General features: G+C 28.7%; 1 protein-coding gene across 3 annotated transcripts in view; it reads right to left on the reverse strand.

Moving 5' to 3' along the window:
• The window catches only part of LOC149803575 (cilia-and flagella-associated protein 96-like), a 49,623-nt gene extending 25,159 nt beyond the window's left edge, over positions 1-24,464 (reverse strand). The window contains exons 1-4 of one of the 3 annotated variants that reach the window (XM_089953320.1): positions 24,077-24,464; positions 23,119-23,338; positions 20,766-20,903; positions 3,954-4,029 (exon numbers count right to left, since the gene is read on the reverse strand). In XM_089953320.1, the coding sequence (XP_089809446.1) occupies positions 3,954-4,029; positions 20,766-20,903; positions 23,119-23,338; positions 24,077-24,173 (531 nt within the window). In that variant the 5' untranslated portion in view covers positions 24,174-24,464. Of the gene's footprint in view, positions 1-3,768; positions 3,845-3,953; positions 4,030-6,130; positions 6,207-20,765; positions 20,904-23,118; positions 23,339-24,076 lie in introns of all 3 variants that reach the window. The other 2 variants (XM_089953319.1, XM_089953318.1) reach the window with 2 other exon arrangements.
• Between the last annotated feature and the right edge of the window lie 60 nt (positions 24,465-24,524).

A 24,524-nucleotide genomic window follows, 5' to 3' on the forward strand; every position in this document is an offset into this window, starting at 1 on the left:
TTCATATACTAAATTTGCCAACATACCAGGTAGTTACATTTATGATTTAGCTCCTTCAGAAATGCAGTTTACACTCAAGTGATACATGTACCATATATATTTACTTATAAGTAATGTCAAAATGCAAACCACACAGACCCAGGTCTGTCATTACATAATGCACCTGCAGATCTAATTCTATGTAGTTTGTTGGGAGTAATCAATATAACAAACAACAGTTCATGGTCTATGTTTTTTTGCAGATAGCCTTGACTTGTATGTCAGTACATATGTTATTTTACATACAGTACTACAAAGTACTATCCTTAATGGTCAATTTTAGAAGTGAATTTTTTTTTGGGGGGTGATGTTTCCTACCCCTCCATGTTTTAATATTTTTAATAGACAAAAAGGTGGAATTTATCAAAGAAATATAGGTAGGACTTCCAAGTATGATTAACCATTTTAAAGAAATTATTGTGAATCCTGCAATCATGCATTCTAGAGGTGACCCTAAATGGCAAATGTAAAAGAATTGTTTTTGATATGATGTTAAACTTTAAAGGATAATCCTAGGAAGGGAGGGTCATATGTTGTAATGACCAAAACTCAATCTCACCATCCTATGTCACAAGCATTACGAATATATCTGATGTTTTGGCAGTGGCTTTATGTGACAGCCAATTGCAACAGTTGGTCAAAGTGTTTGAAGAAATTAAAATTACTCAGACAGGTAAAACTAGCTGAGGTAAATAGCTAGTACTGCACTTCAGTGTCCTTGGTGGACTACATCACTTTTCTGAAACTCTGAATTTACAGGCAAAATCTTGTTTTGAATAGGATGCTGCCATCTTGAAAAACATGTTCATGGTTTTACTAAAGGCAATGACTAATGAAAATGATGAAGCACATGATTGTTTGACAACATGGGGATACTGAAGGCAGCTTTCATTTTGGTTGTTTTGGGGTATTAAAGCAAAGCCTAATAGTTGAAAGAACCATTTGCCTATGGATTAAATTAAATAATTTTCAATTACTGGTACTTATTAGGAAGGTAAATTGGTTAATTTACCAATCTAGGTGATAAACATATTGCAACAGCAGCATTTCTTGTGCATGGGTTTGTATAACATTTGACTGAAATAGCATGGATGGTCATTGTTTGTCATTTGTACATAATGCACTGAAGACAAATATAAATATTAATTATTAGCTGACTTCTTTAACAATTAACATACTTAAAAAATATAGTGATGGACTACTTGCCTTTAACATTCACAATCATAACAAATAAATCTTTAAACATCTTCATTCCTTTAAGGAAAGAAAACTTATCCTTTAAGACTACAATACACTTGCCAGAATATCAAATCAAATTCTCGTTTACTTTGGCAATAACAGTCTGTTGTATTTACTAAATCAGTCAGGGGAAATTAGTAATGTGGTTGTAAAAATTTGTAAGCCATGAGATGACTGTATCATATCTAAGTTTATTATATATTTAATAAACAGTCCCATGAATATCCATTAGTATTGACCATAGTTAAGTAAAAATATTCACAGTTCCTTTTATGGTAAACATGTGCTTGCATTCAACAAACTATTTCTGGCAATGGCTAAATAAAAATGGTGACAGAAGTGGGGAACATGCTGACTGTGTCATAAATATCATGGCCAGTACCAAAGGCTGAAATGACTGTAACCATTTCTACCCGAGATCAGTGCTGATGAATCAGCAGATCTTGTTTTCATGCAAAGAAAATATCTATCATCACAATTCAATAAAGAAAATCTGCAAGGAGAAAAAGAACCCTAAACAAAATATGATTTATGCAAATACATGTATTGAAATTCAACATCTACTGATCACTAGTTGCTGTTGCTAGTATGAGAGAGAGAGAAAGTTAAACTAGCCTTGGATACAATGCATCAGACAACAGTTTCTCTTTCCAGTAACAGTGCACTTTTATCCACTCTGAATAGTACTGTTTTATCCCGTACAAAAAACTGAATGAAACACAAAATGAATCTATATCCTGTTTTGGAGATTTTATCCAAAATCAATGGACAACAATATCCTGACATCAATCATAACACACGCTGCATTTTCAAATTTACCCACCACCATGACAACAACACTGAAACAATCACAACAATAACCTAAGATGGAATTTTTCTGATTCATCTTTTCATAATGGTATCATAAATTATCATTGATGCATTGCATCATTTTTTGGTAATATTGTTTGTGTTCCTTTGGCTACTTAACATTTCATCTTCTTTAACAAACCTACTTTCATTCACTGCTGAATGAGAATCACCCCATGTACCAGTATGTGCACACTTCCACAGCAGGAAAGTTGTGTGTATTACTGCATGGTGTTCAGGTTTCATTCATAAAATTAACATTTCATCTTGATAATATTAGCATATTTACCAAAATCTGAAAAAATATGATCAGAAATAGAGTTGTTAAAGTGTTCATTTTAATTGGTTATAAAATCCTATTCACCAATCGTGGTCTAAATTGGAACAGATATAAGTCTCTTTTATGTTAACATGTTCAACCAATCAGATTTAAGATCATTTAAAATGCAGGCATTACTGAATTCATGAGATTCTGACCAAATTAAGCCTATACATGAAATTTGAACAAAATCAAATTAAAAAAATGACAAATGCATATCTACCAGGTTTGATCAAAACCAGATCCGAAATATAGCCTCTGGGGTTGTAACAAGTTCTGCCAACTTATTGCAAGTCACCTCATTAGAAAGCATGGATTTCATTCATTATATGATTTACCTAAGATCTTGATTATATAAGTGATATTCCAAGTCTGGTGGAAATGCAGAAACTTGGCCTTCAGAGTGGTAAAGAACCAACTATTTAATTATCAAAAGAAGAAGGAGCATTGCTTAAAAAATATTCTTTTCTGATGTATAGAAAAACAACACATTACATCCATTATAACAGTTGATAAACAATTTCTAGAGGTAACAAAATTCCTGTCTCAAAAGCAAATTTAAGCCTCTCCCACCCAAATATTTTTGTATTGGTCAGTCCCTTGCCAGGTCAGCAATCAGATGCAAAATGACCTCAACAATATGAATGGATTTTGCCCATTCTTGAATTTATTCAAGATCTTGATAATATAAGCCCATACTTAAATTTTAATAATAATTGGATGAGAAATATGACTAGCAGACTGGTAACACTCCCAGCTAATCAGATGCAAGATCATGTCATTAATATGCATGTATCTCACTCATTACCAAACCTGCCTGCATCTTAATGATTTAAGTGAATATTTAAAGTTTGGTCAAAACCTGATCAAAAATATGGCCAACTGGGAGTTAACAAAATCAGTCAATCAGATGTAAAATCACCTCATTATTATGCATAGATCTCACTCATTATTGATCTCTTCTGAGATTTTAATACTATAAGCCCATATTCCAAATATGATTGAAATCAGATCTAAAATATGGACTCCAGAGTGTTAACAAGCAATAGTTGATGGAAGTATGACAGATACACAACCATACCATAATTTGGCGTTAAAATCAAGTCAGATATACAAAAAGAAATGAATTAAATTAAACGTCTCAGTAAGTATGAAAAATCTATAAATGAGTAACTTGGTAAATAGTAAAAACAAAAAGCAAATAAATTACTTAATCGAATTATTCATGAGTCAATAAAAACAAATTTAAAAAAAAATAAATGAATCAAATAATAGAGACCAGTGATAAATAAATAAATAAACATGTTGCTTCTGTTGCAAACCTTCATAATTTCTTTCGCTGCATCATGTGGATCTGCCTGATGTAAAGGATAGTGACCAATCGTGACGTGAATGAAACTGAAAGATATAATCAACAACACACATACTGTAATCATCACATACTATCTCCATTCACCACAGCATACTTACAGTACACTGAACTAAGGTTATGAATGCAAGATCAAACCTTATTTAACTCCTTTGCTCTATCATAAGCATCAGCCTCGTACTTGGGATATGCGCCAAGTGTAATGCCCACATAACTGAAAACAAGCAAGCCATGGCAAATGTTAACCAATGTGGTACATATTAATGTGTTTCTATTTGTGCTGTTACAAAAAATATGGTACAAGCTGCAATTTGATTATATTGAAAAATGTGCATGAACTGGACAAAATATCTCTGTAAACGTGGACCATATTTAAGACAAATTTGAAGGAAATGTGATGTAGATTTAAAGAGAAATCATTTAATTTCCTTATCAAAGATGAAACCGAAATATAGAAAAAAATAATTAATGTTATCAAAGATTGATATAATTAAAAAGTCAGCTTAAATGAATTCATGCCAGCTAGGATCAAAATTGCTCTGTTCTGCATATCAGCATAGAGTTTCAATCTGTATTATGTACGGTCAAAAAAAGGCCTTACCAATTTTGTATAACACACTGTAAATTCATCAGAAACAAATCTTGCAAAATAAGGGGTTTGTATCCAATTACCATTGTAGTTTATTTATCTAATGAAAATATTCTTATTTGATATATATACATACTTACACATGTTTTGTATATACCTGAATGTAAGTCAAATCCAACTGCAAATTGCAGAGATTCAGATCATGGGTCTATGCAACTTGTTAGGATTAATGAGTAGACAAACAACATAGACCCTAATCTGCCAGCACATTATGCAATGACAGCTCAGAGACTATGCTGCTTACAGTTGGACTTGACTTATAATAGAGTACAAACTCTATTCGTAAAATTCTCTGTAAAATGCCAGAGCATCATTTTTCTGGTGTAGAAATCTGCTGATTTTGGATACTTATCGCCCCTGGATGTTAAACATGGGATAAATATGGTAAATACTTAAGAAAAACAAAGAAACTCATAGATACTGATGTTGGAATAATTCTTGTATTGCAGTTTGTACCATAGTGATGCTGTTGTTCAAGACACGATTTACACAAGCAATCAAAAATTAAATCACTTCAGAAAGTGTACAACATAGGAGCATTCAAAGCCATAATCTGGGGTTATTTAATGAGTTTTCTTGTTTTCAAAGGTTTTTGACAAAATGTTTAAAAATGTCACCTTTAATGCAGAATAAAAAAGGCCTACAGAAATTTATTCATGCATCAACTTGGTTTAACATCAATGTTTGACTTCTTTTTATAACTGTTTTACATAATGTTGAGACTGGGAAAATATGTACATAATTACTACTGCCTTGATTATTCTGAATTACATTGCTGACTTCATGTAATTATTATTGCCTTGATATTTTAAATTAAAATGCTTACTACATGTAATTACTATTGCCATGATATTCTGAATTGTAATGTTTACTTCATGTAATTAATATTTCATTGATATTTTGAACTATAATGCTTAGTACATATAATTACTACTGCCTTGATATTCTGAATTATAATGCTTACTATATGAATTTATCTAAATTTTTAGTTTCCATCATTCTAATTTGTATGAGTTGTATTCATTTACATAAATAGTTTAATCATATAAAACTTCATTTTTTTTGCTGTATTTTCAGCCATTATAAGTAACTAAATATGTTCTCTAATTTTTTTTGCTTGGTGCCAGTCCAGCCTCTAAACCATGTACAGTATCATCAGAAATGTCTCAATATTTTCAATTTGAAATTGTATGGCTTCATGTCAATGCCAATCACTAAGGGATACTATGAGAGAAACGCATGCAGCACTTTGTACTTAATCTTCATGCTGCCTAACAGCATGACTGAGACCTGTAACATCTGACTAATGTAAATTCTATTACAAAGTGATGATGTATATCTAGTCACATGGCATCAAAATATTTTTCATAATTATGACTTAACATAGTACAGGAGAAAAAAAAGGAACAATGCCTTGTGTAAATTTTGCTGTTATCTTGAGGGATGAAAGGTCTTATGCTTAAAAAGGTTGATATCAAGTTGGTTTTGTTCAAATAATGTTTGGAGTATCAATGGATGGATATAAAAGAAACTGATGCCTGAAGATACTGTTGTGCATTATACAGGTCAAACAAAACAACAAACATCACAAAATATCACAGCAAAACATTAGCTGCCACTCAGTGTGCACATCTTGATTTCTTGCAAACAAGTGGCCTGTATTTACCCTAGTTATGTCTTTATGAATTTCATATTGATCCCCCTGATACTGGGGATGTTTTCCAATTGTCACAGCAACATAACTGAAATTGCAGATATAAAACCTAATTATTTATTATCATCCTTAAAAATTTCATTACCATCATGAACTTTCACACTTTAATGCAACTTGTTCACTTGAATTGGGTAACAACAAAATGTTTTTGAAAAAAAGAAATATGATCCTACACTGATTTTTACCTTAGTTTCTAGTAAGTTTTATAAATACTTAGCATATATATCAATACAAGTGCAGCATTAATCATGACAGCAGCAAGTAGGTCAAGGAGTCACTAGCTGTGGATCCATTTTCACAAACTGTTTTATAGTTGGAAAATTTGGTACATCATGTGCCCAGTGATGAAACTAAAACAGATTTTTTTATAAAGAAAAGAAATATTTAATAACTACAAAAAGTAAATTTATCCTATAATGTATGATGGAACATTGTATGTAGATTGAAAGAGTCTTAAGAGGACATGATAATGCTCATCTGGCACCAAGGCACCAAGTTTGATCAAATTTTGTGAAAGTTCTAGGGCAATCTCCAAAATGTGCAACTCAGCTGCTTATCATCAGTTAGGTTAAGTGATAAAATGAAACAGTCATGAAACAAAATAGAAATTGTTTTACTAATGATCATTATAGAGGGCACAAAATCTTAAGGGAAGTCAGAATAAAAATACACATCTCTGATAGAACTCATTTTGGATGATGTCTAAATTTGTTGGAAAAGAATTATAGCTATTCCAGGCTGAGAAAAGACATTGTTAATCTAAAAATGAACTAGATGACTGCAAAACATCCAAGACCTCATCATGTAATAACACAGCATGCATTAAGCTTCAGATCAGATATTAGAAACTTTATTTCTTCATAAATGATTGTGGCTTAAATGAATAGTTCACCAGACCATGTTGTGTTAGCAAAAAATGTAAAACCAGTTCAAATCAAGATTGAATAATTTGTGGAAAGACCTATCAAATTTTACACTGGTTTTTAATCCATGTCTATACAAGAAGATAGCATAAGTTTAACCAAACAGGATATACTGCAAGAAACTGAAGCTTAAATTGACTTTAACCATTGTAAGGACAGTAAGTAAGTAAATCCATATAAAGTTGAGGAAAGTGTAATATACAGCTCTGATGTTTAAAAATGCTTAATATTCATGGTTCACAGTCTAAAAATTAATTAAAAAGCTTAATTTGTATGAATCAGGGTGTAAAAATCAATTATAAAGCTTAATTTCTATATATCATAGTGTAAACCTCACTTAAAAAGGACAACAATAGAAAAAGGTTCTTTTAGTACACTAGTTTTCATTTGAAGAAATTGATTACTCATAAACACAAACCCCCATACCAAATGAAGCACATCTGGAGTAGCTGACTCCAGACTGGTGTGTGGAAATGATACACAAAAATTAAGTCACAGTGACCAAGGTTTGGTATTGTTGAGTTACTCTCACTGAAATGTATCCACATTCCAATTTGTGTGTGTGTGTGATTTGGATTTTTAAGGTAGCTTTAACAATTTTTCAGTCATATTGCTATGATGTCTGCAGTGTGGCAGTTTATAGTGATGCATAGCACTGGGGCATCATGTTGCAGACATGTAGCATGACGTGCCACCCAGTCACATTATCCTGACACCAGGCCAACCAGTCCTAACACTAACCTCTTAATGTGGAGTGCCAAGTGAGGCAGCTGTTAGTACCACTTTTGTAAGTCTTTGGTGTGACTCGGCCGGGGATCGAACCCACAACCTCCCACATCCGAGGCGGATGCTCTAACCACTAGGCCACCAGAGCGGTCCAGTCCAATTTGAAGGAGTGCAGGTAAAGGATGGTTAAAGATACATTAATGAAGATGTAATGAATGAACAGCTACAAAACACACCACATGTACTCACTTATGAGACAATTCCAATTGCAAACTACACAAACCCATATCTGCCATCGCATAATGCAGTTTTTTTAGGAGTAATCAGTAAATCAAATAGCATTGTCCTGATGTGCAGGTGCATTATACTATGGCAGATGAGGATCTTTGTTGTTTGAAGTTTGGCTCAACTTATCAGTGATTATATAAAGTAAGTCACTGAAGTGTGAGAATAACATTCCTGTGTTTCATTGAGTTACCTTCACTAAGATCAATCTGCATACTAATTGTCTTCCTTGGGCTCAGGGATATAGAATAGGCCAAACATACCATTCTGCATGTCTTTAGAATGGAGACAACCTTAACACACTGGGATATGTCCATGACAATGTTTCAGCTAAGAAGATCTTGGATATTTTATAAGAGTGTGCTTTACATCAAGAATTTGACCTTGAACTTCAAGGGTTTTACCCAAATTTTGCCTTACCTTTGTTTTGTTTTTTTGTTTTTTTTTCTTGAGATATTTAAGTTCAATGACTTTATGATATACATACATAAATATCAATTTTGACAAGTGAAAGTGACATAAGATCCAAGAACTTGAGGATATAATGAACAAATTGAAGAAAAATTCCCTCAAGCATGATAGTCAGGTCATAGTTACCTACTTATTTTATGTTTATGTAATTCATTCTTAAATGCATTCACATACTAATTTTTAAATGTGTACATAAAATAGTGACCAAGATGTTGAAGGTATAATGAGTAGATAGCTACAAATATAAAAGTACTCAAGCTTAAAAACTAGTTTATGGTGACCTAGTTTTTTGGTGTATTCTAGATACTCACCTTGACATGCATCCACATACCAATTTTCATGAGTGCAGGTGAAATAGGATTCAAGATATTAAGAGTATAACCATCAAATAACTAAAACTACATCATTCACTCAAGCAAAAACTTAGATCAAAATTAGGTATTTTTATATGGCTGAGTTATTCTTTTTGAGATACATCCATATTCCACTTTTCTTGAGTGTAGGTAAAATGGTATGCAAGATATTAAGGGTGTAATGAACAGATAACTGCAAATAAAACTTTACTAAACCATGAAAATGAGGTTATGATGTCTTTATTTTTATACAGTTGAATTGCTCTTTTTGAGATGCATCCATGTATCAACATTCATAAGTGCAGGTGAAATAGTGTTCAAGATGTAGACAGGTAAAATAACAAATAGCTGAAAGTACAAAACAGTAAAACTTGAACATTTGGTCATGGTGAACTACTATTTATGTGATGTAGTTTTTCTCCTCATTAATTTTGATGGGTGTGTGTGAACTCTCACTACTGGATCTGTCCAAACTGGTTATTATGCAGTGCCCTTGGCAAGGCACACTTGCCTCTGTATGATATAATCTTCACAGTGTTACTGTTCCATAACAACAAACCAAAACAAAACCAAGATTTTAGGGCATGACAGAACAATAGCTAAACATACAAAAGCTACTCTAATTATTTCACAATGACCTATTTTTGATTTGTTGGAGTTACTTTCCAAGTGATGAATTTACCTACCAATTTTCAAGAAGGTAATAGATTACAAGACACTGAAGGCATAAATAAACATACAAATGAATGCACAAATGAGCAAAAATGTCACATTTCTACCCAGCTCCATTTTCATGGGGATACTAAACAAAACAAAAGTTCCCAACAAGACTTTCAATGTTTATGACACTTAAGAGTATTATACTTCACATTTCCTGCATATAAAATAAAATGTTGAATATTATGGCCTTTACGTGTATTTATAGTTTAAATTTCCTGCAGATAAAATACAATGTTGAATATTGTGGCCTTTAAGTATATTTATAGTTTAAATTTCCTGCAAATAAAATACAATGTTGAATATTATGGCCTTTAAGTATATTTATAGTTTAAATTTCATGCAGATAAAATGCAATGTTGAATATTGTGGCCTTTAAGTATATTCATAGTTTAAATTTCATGCAGATAAAATACAGTGTTGAATATTGTGGCCTTTAAGTATATTTATAGTTTAAATTTCTTGCAGATGAAATACAATGTTGAATATTGTGGCCCTTAAGTCTATTTATAGTTTAAATTTTTTGCAGATAAAATACAATGTTGAATATTGTGGCCTTTAAGTATATTTACAGTTTAAATTTCCTGCAGATAAAATACAATATTGAATATTATGGCCCTTAAGTGTATTTATAGTTTAAATTTCCTGCAGATAAAATACAATGTTGAATATTATGGCCCTTAAGTGTATTTACAGTTTAAATTTCCTGCAGATAAAATACAATATTGAATATTGTGGTTTTTAAGTGTATTTAGGGTTTAAGTATCCTGCAGATAAAATACAATTTTGAATATTGTGGCCTTTACGTGTATTTATAGTTTAAATTTCCTGCAGATAAAATACAATGTTGAATATTGTGGCCTTTAAGTATATTTATAGTTTAAATTTCCTGCAAATAAAATACAATGTTGAATATTATGGCCCTTAAGTCTATTTACAGTTTAAATTTCCTGCAGATAAAATACAATGTTGAATATTATGGCCCTTAAGTCTATTTATAGTTTAAATTTCTTGCAGATAAAATACAATGTTGAATATTGTGGCCTTTAAGTATATTTATAGTTTAAATTTCCTGCAAATAAAATACAATGTTGAATATTGTGGCCCTTAAGTCTATTTACAGTTTAAATTTCCTGCAAATAAAATACAATGTTGAATATTATGGCCCTTAAGTCTATTTACAGTTTAAATTTCCTGCAGATAAAATACAATGTTGAATATTATGGCCCTTAAGTCTATTTATAGTTTAAATTTCCTGCAAATAAAATACAATGTTGAATATTGTGGCCTTTAAGTATATTTATAGTTTAAATTTCTTGCAGATGAAATACAATGTTGAATATTGTGGCCCTTAAGTCTATTTATAGTTTAAATTTCTTGCAGATAAAATACAATGTTGAATATTATGGCCTTTAAGTATATTTATAGTTTAAATTTCTTGCAGATAAAATACAATGTTGAATATTATGGCCTTTACGTGTATTTATAGTTTAAATTTCCTGCAGATAAAACGCAATGTTGAATATTATGGACTTTAAGTATATTTATAGTTTAAATTTCATGCAGATAAAATACAATGTTGAATATTGTGGCCTTTAAGTATATTCATAGTTTAAATTTCATGCAGATAAAATACAGTGTTGAATATTGTGGCCTTTAAGTATATTTATAGTTTAAATTTCTTGCAGATAAAATACAATGTTGAATATTGTGGCCCTTAAGTCTATTTATAGTTTAAATTTTTTGCAGATAAAATACAATGTTGAATATTATGGCCCTTAAGTGTATTTATAGTTTAAATTTCATGCAGATAAAATACAATGTTGAATATTATGGCCCTTAAGTGTATTTACAGTTTAAATTTCCTGCAGATAAAATACAATATTGAATATTATGGCCCTTAAGTGTATTTACAGTTTAAATTTCCTGCAGATAAAATACAATATTGAATATTATGGCCCTTAAGTGTATTTATAGTTTAAATTTCCTGCAGATAAAAATACAATATTGAATATTATGGCCCTTAAGTGTATTTATAGTTTTAATTTTCTGCAGATAAACTACAATATTGAATATTATGGCCCTTAAGTGTATTTATAGTTTAAATTTCCTACAGATAAAATACAATATTGAACATTATGGCCTTTGAGTGTATTCATAGATTAAATTTCATGCAGATAAAATAAAATGTTGAATATTATAAATTTTAAGTGTATTTAGAGTTTAAATTTCTTGCAGATAAAATACACTGTTGAATATTATGGCCCTGAAGTCTATTTAGAGTTTAAATTTCATGCAGATAAAATACAATGTTGAATATTATGGCCTTTAAGTGTATTTACAGTCTACATTTCATGCAGATAAAATGTATTGTTGAATATTATGGCATTTAAGGGTATTTATAGTTTAAATTTCCTGCAGATAAAATACACTGTTGAATATTATGGCCCTTAAGTCTATTTATAGTTTAAATTTCCTGCAGATAAAATACAATGTTGAATATTATGGCCTTTAAGTGTATTTATAGTCTACATTTCATGCAGATAAAATATATTGTTGAATATTATGGCATTCAAGGGTATTTATAGTTTAAATTTCCTGCAGATAAAATACAATGTTGAATATTATGGCCCTTAAGTGTATATATAGTCTAAATTTCCTGCAGATAAACTACAATATTGAATATTATGGCTCTTAGGTGTAGTTATAGTTTAAATTTCATGCAGATAAAATACAATGATGAATATTATGACTTTCAAGTGTATTTAGAGTTTAAATCTCCTGCTGATAAACTACAATGTTGAATATTATGGCCCTTAAGTGTATTTATAGTCTAAATTTCCTGCAGATAAAATACAATATTGAATATTATGGCCCTTAAGTGTGTTTATAGTTTAAATTTCATGCAGATAAAATACAATGTTGAATATTATGGCCCTTATGTGCATTTATAGTTTAAATTTCCTGCTGATAAACTACAATATTGAATATTATGGCCCTTATGTGTATTTATAGTCTAAATTTCCTGCAGATAAAATACAATGTTGAATATTATGGCCTTTAAGTATATTTATAGTTTAAATTTCCTGCAGATAAAATACAATGTTGAATATTATGGCCCTTAAGTCTATTTACAGTTTAAATTTCCTGCAGATAAAATACAATGTTGAATATTATGGACTTTAAGTGTATTTATAGTTTAGATTTCATGCAGATAAAATACATTGTTGAATATTATAGACTTTAAGTGTATTTATGGTTTACATTTCATGCAGATAAAATACAATGTTGAATATTATGGCCCTTAAGTCTATTTACAGTTTAAATTTCCTGCAGATAAAATACAATGTTGAATATTATGGACTTTAAGTGTATTTATAGTTTACATTTCATGCAGATAAAATACATTGTTGAATATTATGGCATTTAAGGGTATTTATAGTTTAAACTTCCTGCAGATAAATACAATGTTGAATATTATGGACTTTAAGTGTATTTATAGTTTAAATTTCCTGCAGATAAAATGCAATGTTGAATATTATGGCTTTTATGTATATTTATAGTTTAAATTTCTTGCAGATAAAATACAATGTTGAATATTATGGCCCTTATGTGCATTTATAGTTTAAATTTCCTGCTGATAAACTACAATATTGAATATTATGGCCCTTATGTGTATTTATAGTCTAAATTTCCTGCAGATAAAATACAATGTTGAATATTATGGCCTTTAAGTATATTTATAGTTTAAATTTCCTGCAGATAAAATACAATGTTGAATATTATGGCCCTTAAGTCTATTTACAGTTTAAATTTCCTGCAGATAAAATACAATGTTGAATATTATGGACTTTAAGTGTATTTATAGTTTAGATTTCATGCAGATAAAATACATTGTTGAATATTATAGACTTTAAGTGTATTTATGGTTTACATTTCATGCAGATAAAATACACTGTTGAATATTATGGCCCTTAAGTCTATTTACAGTTTAAATTTCCTGCAGATAAAATACAATGTTGAATATTATGGACTTTAAGTGTATTTATAGTTTACATTTCATGCAGATAAAATACATTGTTGAATATTATGGCATTTAAGGGTATTTATAGTTTAAACTTCCTGCAGATAAATACAATGTTGAATATTATGGACTTTAAGTGTATTTATAGTTTAAATTTCCTGCAGATAAAATACATTGTTGAATAATATGGACTTTAAGTATATTTATAGTTTAAATTTCCTGCAGATAAAATACAATGTTGAATATTATGGACTTTAAGTGTATTTATAGTTTACATTTCATGCAGATAAAATACATTGTTGAATAATATGGACTTTAAGTATATTCATAGTTTAAATTTCATGCAGATAAAATACAATGTTGAATATTATGGCCTTTAAGTATATTTATAGTTTAAATTTCCTGCAGATAAACTAAAATATTGAATATTATGGCCTTTAAGTGTATTTATAGTTTAAATTTCATGCAGATAAAATACAATGTTGACTATTATGTGCCTTAATTCTATTTATAGTTTAAATTTCCTGCAGATAACTACAATATTCAATATTATGGCCCTTAGGTGTATTTATAGTTTAAATTTCCTGCAGATAAAATACAATGTTGAATATTATAGCCTTTAAGTATATTTATAGTTTAAATTTCATGTTGATAAAATACAATGTTGAATATTATGGACTTTAAGTGTATTTATGATTTAAATTTCATGTTGATAAAATACAGTGTTGAATATTATGGCCTTTAAGTATATTTATAGTTTAAATTTCATGCAGATAAAATGCAATGTTGAATATTGTGGTCTTTAAGTATATTTATAGCTTAAATTTCATGTTGATAAAATACAATGTTGAATAGTATGGCCTTTAAGTGTATTTAGAGTTTTAATTTCTTACAGATAAAATACAATATTGAACATTATGGCGTTTAAGTGTATTTATAGCTTAAATTTCATGCAGATTAAGTACAATGTTGAATATTATGGCCGTTAAGTCTATTTATAGTTTAAATTTTCTGCAGATAAAATACAATGTTGAATATTATGGCCCTTAAGTCTATTTATAGTTTAAATTTCCTGTAGATAAAATACAATGTTGAATATTATGGCCCTTAAGTCTATTTATAGTTTACATTTCATGCAAATAAAATACATTATTAAATATTATGGCATTTAAGGGTATTTATAGTTTAAATCTCCTGCAGATAAAATACAATGTTGAATATTATGGCCTTTAAGTATATTTATAGTTTAAATTTCTTGCAGATAAACTACAATATTGAATATTATGGCCCTTAGGTGTAGTTATAGTTTAAATTTCATACAGATAAATTACAATGTTGAATATTATGACTTTCAAGTGTATTTAGAGTTTAAATCTCCTGCTGATAAACTACAATATTGAATATTATGGCCCTTAAGTATATTTATAGTTTAAATTTCCTGCAGATAAACTACAATATTGAATATTATGGCCCTTAAGTGTATTTATAGTTTAAATTTCCTGCAGATAAAATACAATGTTGAATATTATGGCCCTTAAGTGTATTTATAGTTTAAATTTCCTGCTGATAAATTGCAATATTCAATATTATGGCCCTTAGGTGTATTTATAGTTTAAATTTCCTGCAGATAAAATGCAATGTTGAATATTATGGCTTTTATGTATATTTATAGTTTAAATTTCTTGCAGATAAAATACAATGTTGAATATTATGGCCCTTATGTGCATTTATAGTTTAAATTTCCTGCTGATAAACTACAATATTGAATATTATGGCCCTTATGTGTATTTATAGTCTAAATTTCCTGCAGATAAAATACAATGTTGAATATTATGGCCTTTAAGTATATTTATAGTTTAAATTTCCTGCAGATAAAATACAATGTTGAATATTATGGCCCTTAAGTCTATTTACAGTTTAAATTTCCTGCAGATAAAATACAATGTTGAATATTATGGACTTTAAGTGTATTTATAGTTTAGATTTCATGCAGATAAAATACATTGTTGAATATTATAGACTTTAAGTGTATTTATGGTTTACATTTCATGCAGATAAAATACACTGTTGAATATTATGGCCCTTAAGTCTATTTACAGTTTAAATTTCCTGCAGATAAAATACAATGTTGAATATTATGGACTTTAAGTGTATTTATAGTTTACATTTCATGCAGATAAAATACATTGTTGAATATTATGGCATTTAAGGGTATTTATAGTTTAAACTTCCTGCAGATAAATACAATGTTGAATATTATGGACTTTAAGTGTATTTATAGTTTAAATTTCCTGCAGATAAAATACATTGTTGAATAATATGGACTTTAAGTATATTTATAGTTTAAATTTCCTGCAGATAAAATACAATGTTGAATATTATGGACTTTAAGTGTATTTATAGTTTACATTTCATGCAGATAAAATACATTGTTGAATAATATGGACTTTAAGTATATTCATAGTTTAAATTTCATGCAGATAAAATACAATGTTGAATATTATGGCCTTTAAGTATATTTATAGTTTAAATTTCCTGCAGATAAACTAAAATATTGAATATTATGGCCTTTAAGTGTATTTATAGTTTAAATTTCATGCAGATAAAATACAATGTTGACTATTATGTGCCTTAATTCTATTTATAGTTTAAATTTCCTGCAGATAACTACAATATTCAATATTATGGCCCTTAGGTGTATTTATAGTTTAAATTTCCTGCAGATAAAATACAATGTTGAATATTATAGCCTTTAAGTATATTTATAGTTTAAATTTCATGTTGATAAAATACAATGTTGAATATTATGGACTTTAAGTGTATTTATGATTTAAATTTCATGTTGATAAAATACAGTGTTGAATATTATGGCCTTTAAGTATATTTATAGTTTAAATTTCATGCAGATAAAATGCAATGTTGAATATTGTGGTCTTTAAGTATATTTATAGCTTAAATTTCATGTTGATAAAATACAATGTTGAATAGTATGGCCTTTAAGTGTATTTAGAGTTTTAATTTCTTACAGATAAAATACAATATTGAACATTATGGCGTTTAAGTGTATTTATAGCTTAAATTTCATGCAGATTAAGTACAATGTTGAATATTATGGCCGTTAAGTCTATTTATAGTTTAAATTTTCTGCAGATAAAATACAATGTTGAATATTATGGCCCTTAAGTCTATTTATAGTTTAAATTTCCTGTAGATAAAATACAATGTTGAATATTATGGCCCTTAAGCCTATTTATAGTTTACATTTCATGCAAATAAAATACATTATTAAATATTATGGCATTTAAGGGTATTTATAGTTTAAATCTCCTGCAGATAAAATACAATGTTGAATATTATGGCCTTTAAGTATATTTATAGTTTAAATTTCTTGCAGATAAACTACAATATTGAATATTATGGCCCTTAGGTGTAGTTATAGTTTAAATTTCATACAGATAAATTACAATGTTGAATATTATGACTTTCAAGTGTATTTAGAGTTTAAATCTCCTGCTGATAAACTACAATATTGAATATTATGGCCCTTAAGTATATTTATAGTTTAAATTTCCTGCAGATAAACTACAATATTGAATATTATGGCCCTTAAGTGTATTTATAGTTTAAATTTCCTGCAGATAAAATACAATGTTGAATATTATGGCCCTTAAGTGTATTTATAGTTTAAATTTCCTGCTGATAAATTGCAATATTCAATATTATGGCCCTTAGGTGTATTTATAGTTTAAATTTCCTGCAGATAAAATGCAATGTTGAATATTATGGCTTTTATGTATATTTATAGTTTAAATTTCTTGCAGATAAAATACAATGTTGAATATTATGGCCCTTATGTGCATTTATAGTTTAAATTTCCTGCTGATAAACTACAATATTGAATATTATGGCCCTTATGTGTATTTATAGTCTAAATTTCCTGCAGATAAAATACAATGTTGAATATTATGGCCTTTAAGTATATTTATAGTTTAAATTTCCTGCAGATAAAATACAATGTTGAATATTATGGCCCTTAAGTCTATTTACAGTTTAAATTTCCTGCAGATAAAATACAATGTTGAATATTATGGACTTTAAGTGTATTTATAGTTTAGATTTCATGCAGATAAAATACATTGTTGAATATTATAGACTTTAAGTGTATTTATGGTTTACATTTCATGCAGATAAAATACACTGTTGAATATTATGGCCCTTAAGTCTATTTACAGTTTAAATTTCCTGCAGATAAAATACAATGTTGAATATTATGGACTTTAAGTGTATTTATAGTTTACATTTCATGCAGATAAAATACATTGTTGAATATTATGGCATTTAAGGGTATTTATAGTTTAAACTTCCTGCAGATAAATACAATGTTGAATATTATGGACTTTAAGTGTATTTATAGTTTAAATTTCCTGCAGATAAAATACATTGTTGAATAATATGGACTTTAAGTATATTTATAGTTTAAATTTCCTGCAGATAAAATACAATGTTGAATATTATGGACTTTAAGTGTATTTATAGTTTACATTTCATGCAGATAAAATACATTGTTGAATAATATGGACTTTAAGTATATTCATAGTTTAAATTTCATGCAGATAAAATACAATGTTGAATATTATGGCCTTTAAGTATATTTATAGTTTAAATTTCCTGCAGATAAACTAAAATATTGAATATTATGGCCTTTAAGTGTATTTATAGTTTAAATTTCATGCAGATAAAATACAATGTTGACTATTATGTGCCTTAATTCTATTTATAGTTTAAATTTCCTGCAGATAACTACAATATTCAATATTATGGCCCTTAGGTGTATTTATAGTTTAAATTTCCTGCAGATAAAATACAATGTTGAATATTATAGCCTTTAAGTATATTTATAGTTTAAATTTCATGTTGATAAAATACAATGTTGAATATTATGGACTTTAAGTGTATTTATGATTTAAATTTCATGTTGATAAAATACAGTGTTGAATATTATGGCCTTTAAGTATATTTATAGTTTAAATTTCATGCAGATAAAATGCAATGTTGAATATTGTGGTCTTTAAGTATATTTATAGCTTAAATTTCATGTTGATAAAATACAATGTTGAATAGTATGGCCTTTAAGTGTATTTAGAGTTTTAATTTCTTACAGATAAAATACAATATTGAACATTATGGCGTTTAAGTGTATTTATAGCTTAAATTTCATGCAGATTAAGTACAATGTTGAATATTATGGCCGTTAAGTCTATTTATAGTTTAAATTTTCTGCAGATAAAATACAATGTTGAATATTATGGCCCTTAAGTCTATTTATAGTTTAAATTTCCTGTAGATAAAATACAATGTTGAATATTATGGCCCTTAAGTCTATTTATAGTTTACATTTCATGCAAATAAAATACATTATTAAATATTATGGCATTTAAGGGTATTTATAGTTTAAATCTCCTGCAGATAAAATACAATGTTGAATATTATGGCCTTTAAGTATATTTATAGTTTAAATTTCTTGCAGATAAACTACAATATTGAATATTATGGCCCTTAGGTGTAGTTATAGTTTAAATTTCATACAGATAAATTACAATGTTGAATATTATGACTTTCAAGTGTATTTAGAGTTTAAATCTCCTGCTGATAAACTACAATATTGAATATTATGGCCCTTAAGTATATTTATAGTTTAAATTTCCTGCAGATAAACTACAATATTGAATATTATGGCCCTTAAGTGTATTTATAGTTTAAATTTCCTGCAGATAAAATACAATGTTGAATATTATGGCCCTTAAGTGTATTTATAGTTTAAATTTCCTGCTGATAAATTGCAATATTCAATATTATGGCCCTTAGGTGTATTTATAGTTTAAATTTCCTGCAGATAAAATGCAATGTTGAATATTATGGCTTTTATGTATATTTATAGTTTAAATTTCTTGCAGATAAAATACAATGTTGAATATTATGGCCCTTAAGTCTATTTATAGTTTAAATTTCCTGCAGATAAAATACAATGTTGAATATTATGTCCCTTAATTCTATTTATAGTTTAAATTTCCTGCAGATAAAATACAATGTTGAATATTATGGCCCTTAAGTCTATTTATAGTTTACATTTCATGCAGATAAAATACATTGTTGAATATTATGGCATTTAAGGGTATTTATAGTTTAAATTTCCTGCAGATAAAATACAGTGTTGAATATTATGGCCCTTAAGTCCATTTATAGTTTACATTTCATGCAGATAAAATACAATGTTGAATATTATGGCCCTTAAGTCTATTTTTTGTTTAAATTTCATGCAGATAAAATACAATGTTGAATAGTATGCCCCTTAATTCTATTTATAGTTTAAATTTCCTGCTGCTAAACTACAATATTGAATATTATGGCCCTTAAGTGTATTTGTAGTTTAAATTTCCTGCAGATAAACTACAATATTCAATATTATGGCCCTTAGGTGTATTTATAGTTTAAATTTCCTGCAGATAAAATACAATGTTGAATATTATGGCCTTTAAGTATATTTATAGTTTACATTTCCTGCAGATAAGCTACAATATTCAATATCATGTCCCTTAGGTGTATTTATAGTTTAAATTTCATGCAGATAAAATACAATGTTGAATATTATGTCCCTTAATTCTATTTATAGTTTAAATTTCCTGCAGATAAACTACAATGTTGAACATCATGGCCTTTAAGTAAATTTAGAGTTTAAATTTCATGCAGATAAAATAAAATGTTGAATATTATGGCCTTTAATTGTATTTATGGTTTAAATCTCATGTTGATAAAATAAAATGTTGAATATTATGGATTATCATAATTTTAGATTTTATCAAAGCTGACCAAGTTTATTTTGAGACAAAATACAAAAGCAATTAATCAATTTTTTTATGTATGCTAATGTCAAGAAAATAGTCAAATTATTCAATAAAAAATGCAGTCCATATCATAATCATAATATAACTTAACCAAGTGAGTTAAACAATTATTATCATGATATAATAACAAGGAAAAAGGATCAACTGATTAATATTTATCATTATTAAACAAGTTTTTCACCTTACCCATATCCTGTGCCTTTTTTGCTTGGATTTGTAGTAAAGTTTCTTCCAGGCGACTTATATTCCTTGCCTGGCTTGACAGTAGGACTAAATGCACCAATAGGTCCACTAAGTGTCCCATAATGGTTTCCTAAGCCAGACCTAAAATGAGAAAAATGCAACTATTATTTCATTATAGCAGCTTCTCTAGTCTAATATCTTTCTTGTTGCTTTATAAATTTTATTTCATACAATTTAAGAGATCTCAAGTTAATGATTCCACAACAGCACCCACCCCAGCTGTATTTGTGACAAACTCATTTGCAAGTGTGAAAAAATATATATACCTTTTTGACAAAGCAAACATTCAAATAAAGTTTATACACAGAAACAATTTTTTCTTGTATTCACAGTGACTGTGACATTAAGCTTATGACTCCAAAATCAATAGGTTCCTTCCTTATCCCAAGTGCAAGCCACTAAGGTAGCTGTAGATGGTGGATAAGTTGAGTTATGGTGCAGAAATGAGATTGAAAACAGACAGACAGATAGAAGCAGAACAAATTCGTACCATCATATGCTCCACATTATGGTGGTCAGATAAAAACATAGTATGTTGTATCCTTTAATTGAACTTGCTTTGTGGTTAAATATGGTAAAATATAATTCAATGCAACAGATTAGATCATCCCCTACCTTCCATCCTCTTAAAAGGCTGCATTTCTATGATCAATCGATAATATGATTCAAGCTCAGGTGAACTTATGAAAAGCATAGTGGAAATGAGTGTATAATCTTCTGAATTTTGCTTCAGGAGCAATACTTTCATAAAATAAAAGAAAATGTTCTTTCCCAGCATAAACACTGAATATATTTCATCTTGTGGCACAAAATATTTCATATCTTAACTCATGGCTTTGCAATTTGGCAATACGTTATTGTTTTGGAACCACAATGTGCATGTGTGTGTGTATATATATGTATATATATATAAGATCAGAAAGCTATCCATGCTCTATTCCTTCAAGTGCTTTTGCATCATCTATATGGATGCTCTTCAGGTGAATACATCATTTCTTTACAATATTTTTGTAAATAAACAATTTGACTTCATTGTAATATTAATTACATCACAGTTTTTACAGTGAGGTATTAACAATGTTCCTTCATATATATACCATACCTGTACACAAAATTACATTTCTAGTGTTTGAAATGTCATGAAGGTGCATCAATGCATTGATACAATGTAAAAGTTGATTCATGCAGATTAAAATAATGTGAAAGTTATGAAGTAATTATACATATATAGCTATGGATATGTTTTATTTATTAATTTATAAGATAGTTTTATTTAAGTCATATGGGTTTTTTGCCATATTTTTAACATTCAGTGGCTCACCTGTGTAATAGTAAAAGTACATGTACAATATGTATAGAATTTCATCCATAAATCAAGGCTGATTGCCAAGGTCAAGTCAAGAACTATTTCAGTCAAGTAGGCCATGCATTAATTTGAACGTAGGTCAAGAAAACATCACATGATACTAGAAGTGCATTTGTTCTGTAGTGATATCATGCATGCCATATTTGTTGATTGGCTCAATAATTTGAGATGGTTGGAATATGACTGTTCAGTTATATTATAATCTAGTAATTTAAATGTTTCAGAATCTTTTTGGTGATTCTGATTTTTTTATTTGGTGTGCACATTAGTGATGATATAAGAGAAATAAAGCACAATATTATGATTCTTCAGTTATATACAGTTTTGTAAGTGAGGGAGAAAATCATGATTTATTTATAATTGTTCATTGGAATTGGAAAAATATTTATTATAAAACAGGCAGTACCTTGAGGATTATGTGCAATTATTCAAGGACTTCAACATTTAAATAATTTTATTGGATTATATCAACTTTTCAAGGACTTTAATGATATTCTACTTTTGTGGGATTACTTTGAAGTAAAAACTTTAAGATTTAGACCTGTGATTCTTCAGTGGTGCTAGCACATTAGCACATAAGCACAACATAACTTCATTTAGATTATCTTTGGATAGTTTCTGGATTAATGTGAAATTGATGGTACAATTTAGGATAATGTTCTTTGAATTCATACACTGTAAGTTATGTTTAATACTTTCACTTTGATTGATTTTACAATTTAGGATAACAATTTATATTTTAGAAAATTTAAAGCTTGCTGGGTTTTACCTTGTCTTATTGCTTAGTTTCAGCCCTTAGATGAAACAATAAACATAACATATAGGGAAAAATATTCTCTATTTATTATTAATATGCATTGTATGATTATATTCCTGTTAACATCCATCTACACACAACCATCTTCAAGTGCTATAAGAAAAACTATTTACATTTTCTTCCCTACACTACTTGGTAAAAATGCTTTGCCCAAATTTTTCTGTGCTTCTCGTAGCCTGTGTTGTCTTCTTAGTTTGATTGGGTCTGTATAAGCTTCTCCCTCCATTACACGAGTGAATTTGCCATCAAAATAACCATGTTGGAGAGCAGACTTTAACTTGGACCCCCCAGGGAGGAGCTGTTTTCCTTTGGAAGCAACTTCATTGAACTGGACTGAAAAGGAAACGAAAAAGTATCTCTACCTTTTGTACTGTGGTTGTGGTGTACAGAGAGAAATAGCTTGTAACCATGAGATCAATACAACTCAACTGTAAAATCTAGAAAGTTAAAAATATGCACTTTAGCTTTCCAAGTATTTTTGTATCCAAAAGAATTAACGTTATTTTACATTTTTATATAGTCTATGAGAAAATTTGCTCTTATGAAAATGTATATATTTCCAAGTAAGTAATTAGTGTGAATATTTATTTCCTTGTTCTGATTCATCTTTTATCATTCTTCCTATTTTTTGTCTCATTAATTAACTACCAATATATGTAAGAAATGTACTTGTTGGAAAATATCAATAAGAACACATCAAAGCTAACCTTTCACCAATTTGCAGATTTTACAATATGTAACTATTAGTATCAAAATTTCTTTTATATGCTAAGCTTTGATCATCATAACATAAGTTGTAATTTGAATGTCAAAATAAAATAATAATGGTATTTACAAAGCAACCAGTATTATAAATTCAGATTGAGACTATTTGTCTTAGCTTCCTCATTAATTTTGGAAGTAGCTACAATAATAATAATAATAATAATAATAATAATAATAATATTATTGTTATTATTATTATTATTATTATTATTATTGATGTCGTTGTTCTTGATGATGATGATGAATGTTCTAAAATGAAGCTGAGGTCCCGTGAAATTTGTTACGGTTTTTACAGTCAATACTCACTTCCTGGAGTTTTGTATCTGTCACCGATGGTTATATATCCCATTTCCTGGAACACGCCAATCCTATCCATATCACTCTTGCCCCCTCTTTCTCCCATTTTGATTTATGTTACTACGGAAGCTCAGAATACACTAACGTAGAAGTCTGTAATGCCGTTCTTGTACCCTCTTCCGATTTACAATCCACAGACTGTTGATTTAATGTTTTGTTTTTTTTGCAAACAATTTAAAATATGCAAAGCCTTATCTTCTTATTTTTTTCAACTCATCTACGAAACTGTGGAATATAATGCATCATTTTCTTCTTTTGTTTCCTAACTTAGTTTACAAACTTCACATATCCTACAGCCTTTTCAATGAATCTTCCTATGTTGCAAGAATTGCTATGGTGATTCCCACAATGCAGCACGAGAAAGGAACAGGAAATTATTTACCGGGTAGACTGTCTA

Source organism: Sinohyriopsis cumingii, chromosome 3 (assembly GCF_028554795.1).
Source record: "Sinohyriopsis cumingii isolate HCF-2022 chromosome 3, ASM2855479v2, whole genome shotgun sequence".
Taxonomy (NCBI): domain Eukaryota; kingdom Metazoa; phylum Mollusca; class Bivalvia; order Unionida; family Unionidae; genus Sinohyriopsis; species Sinohyriopsis cumingii.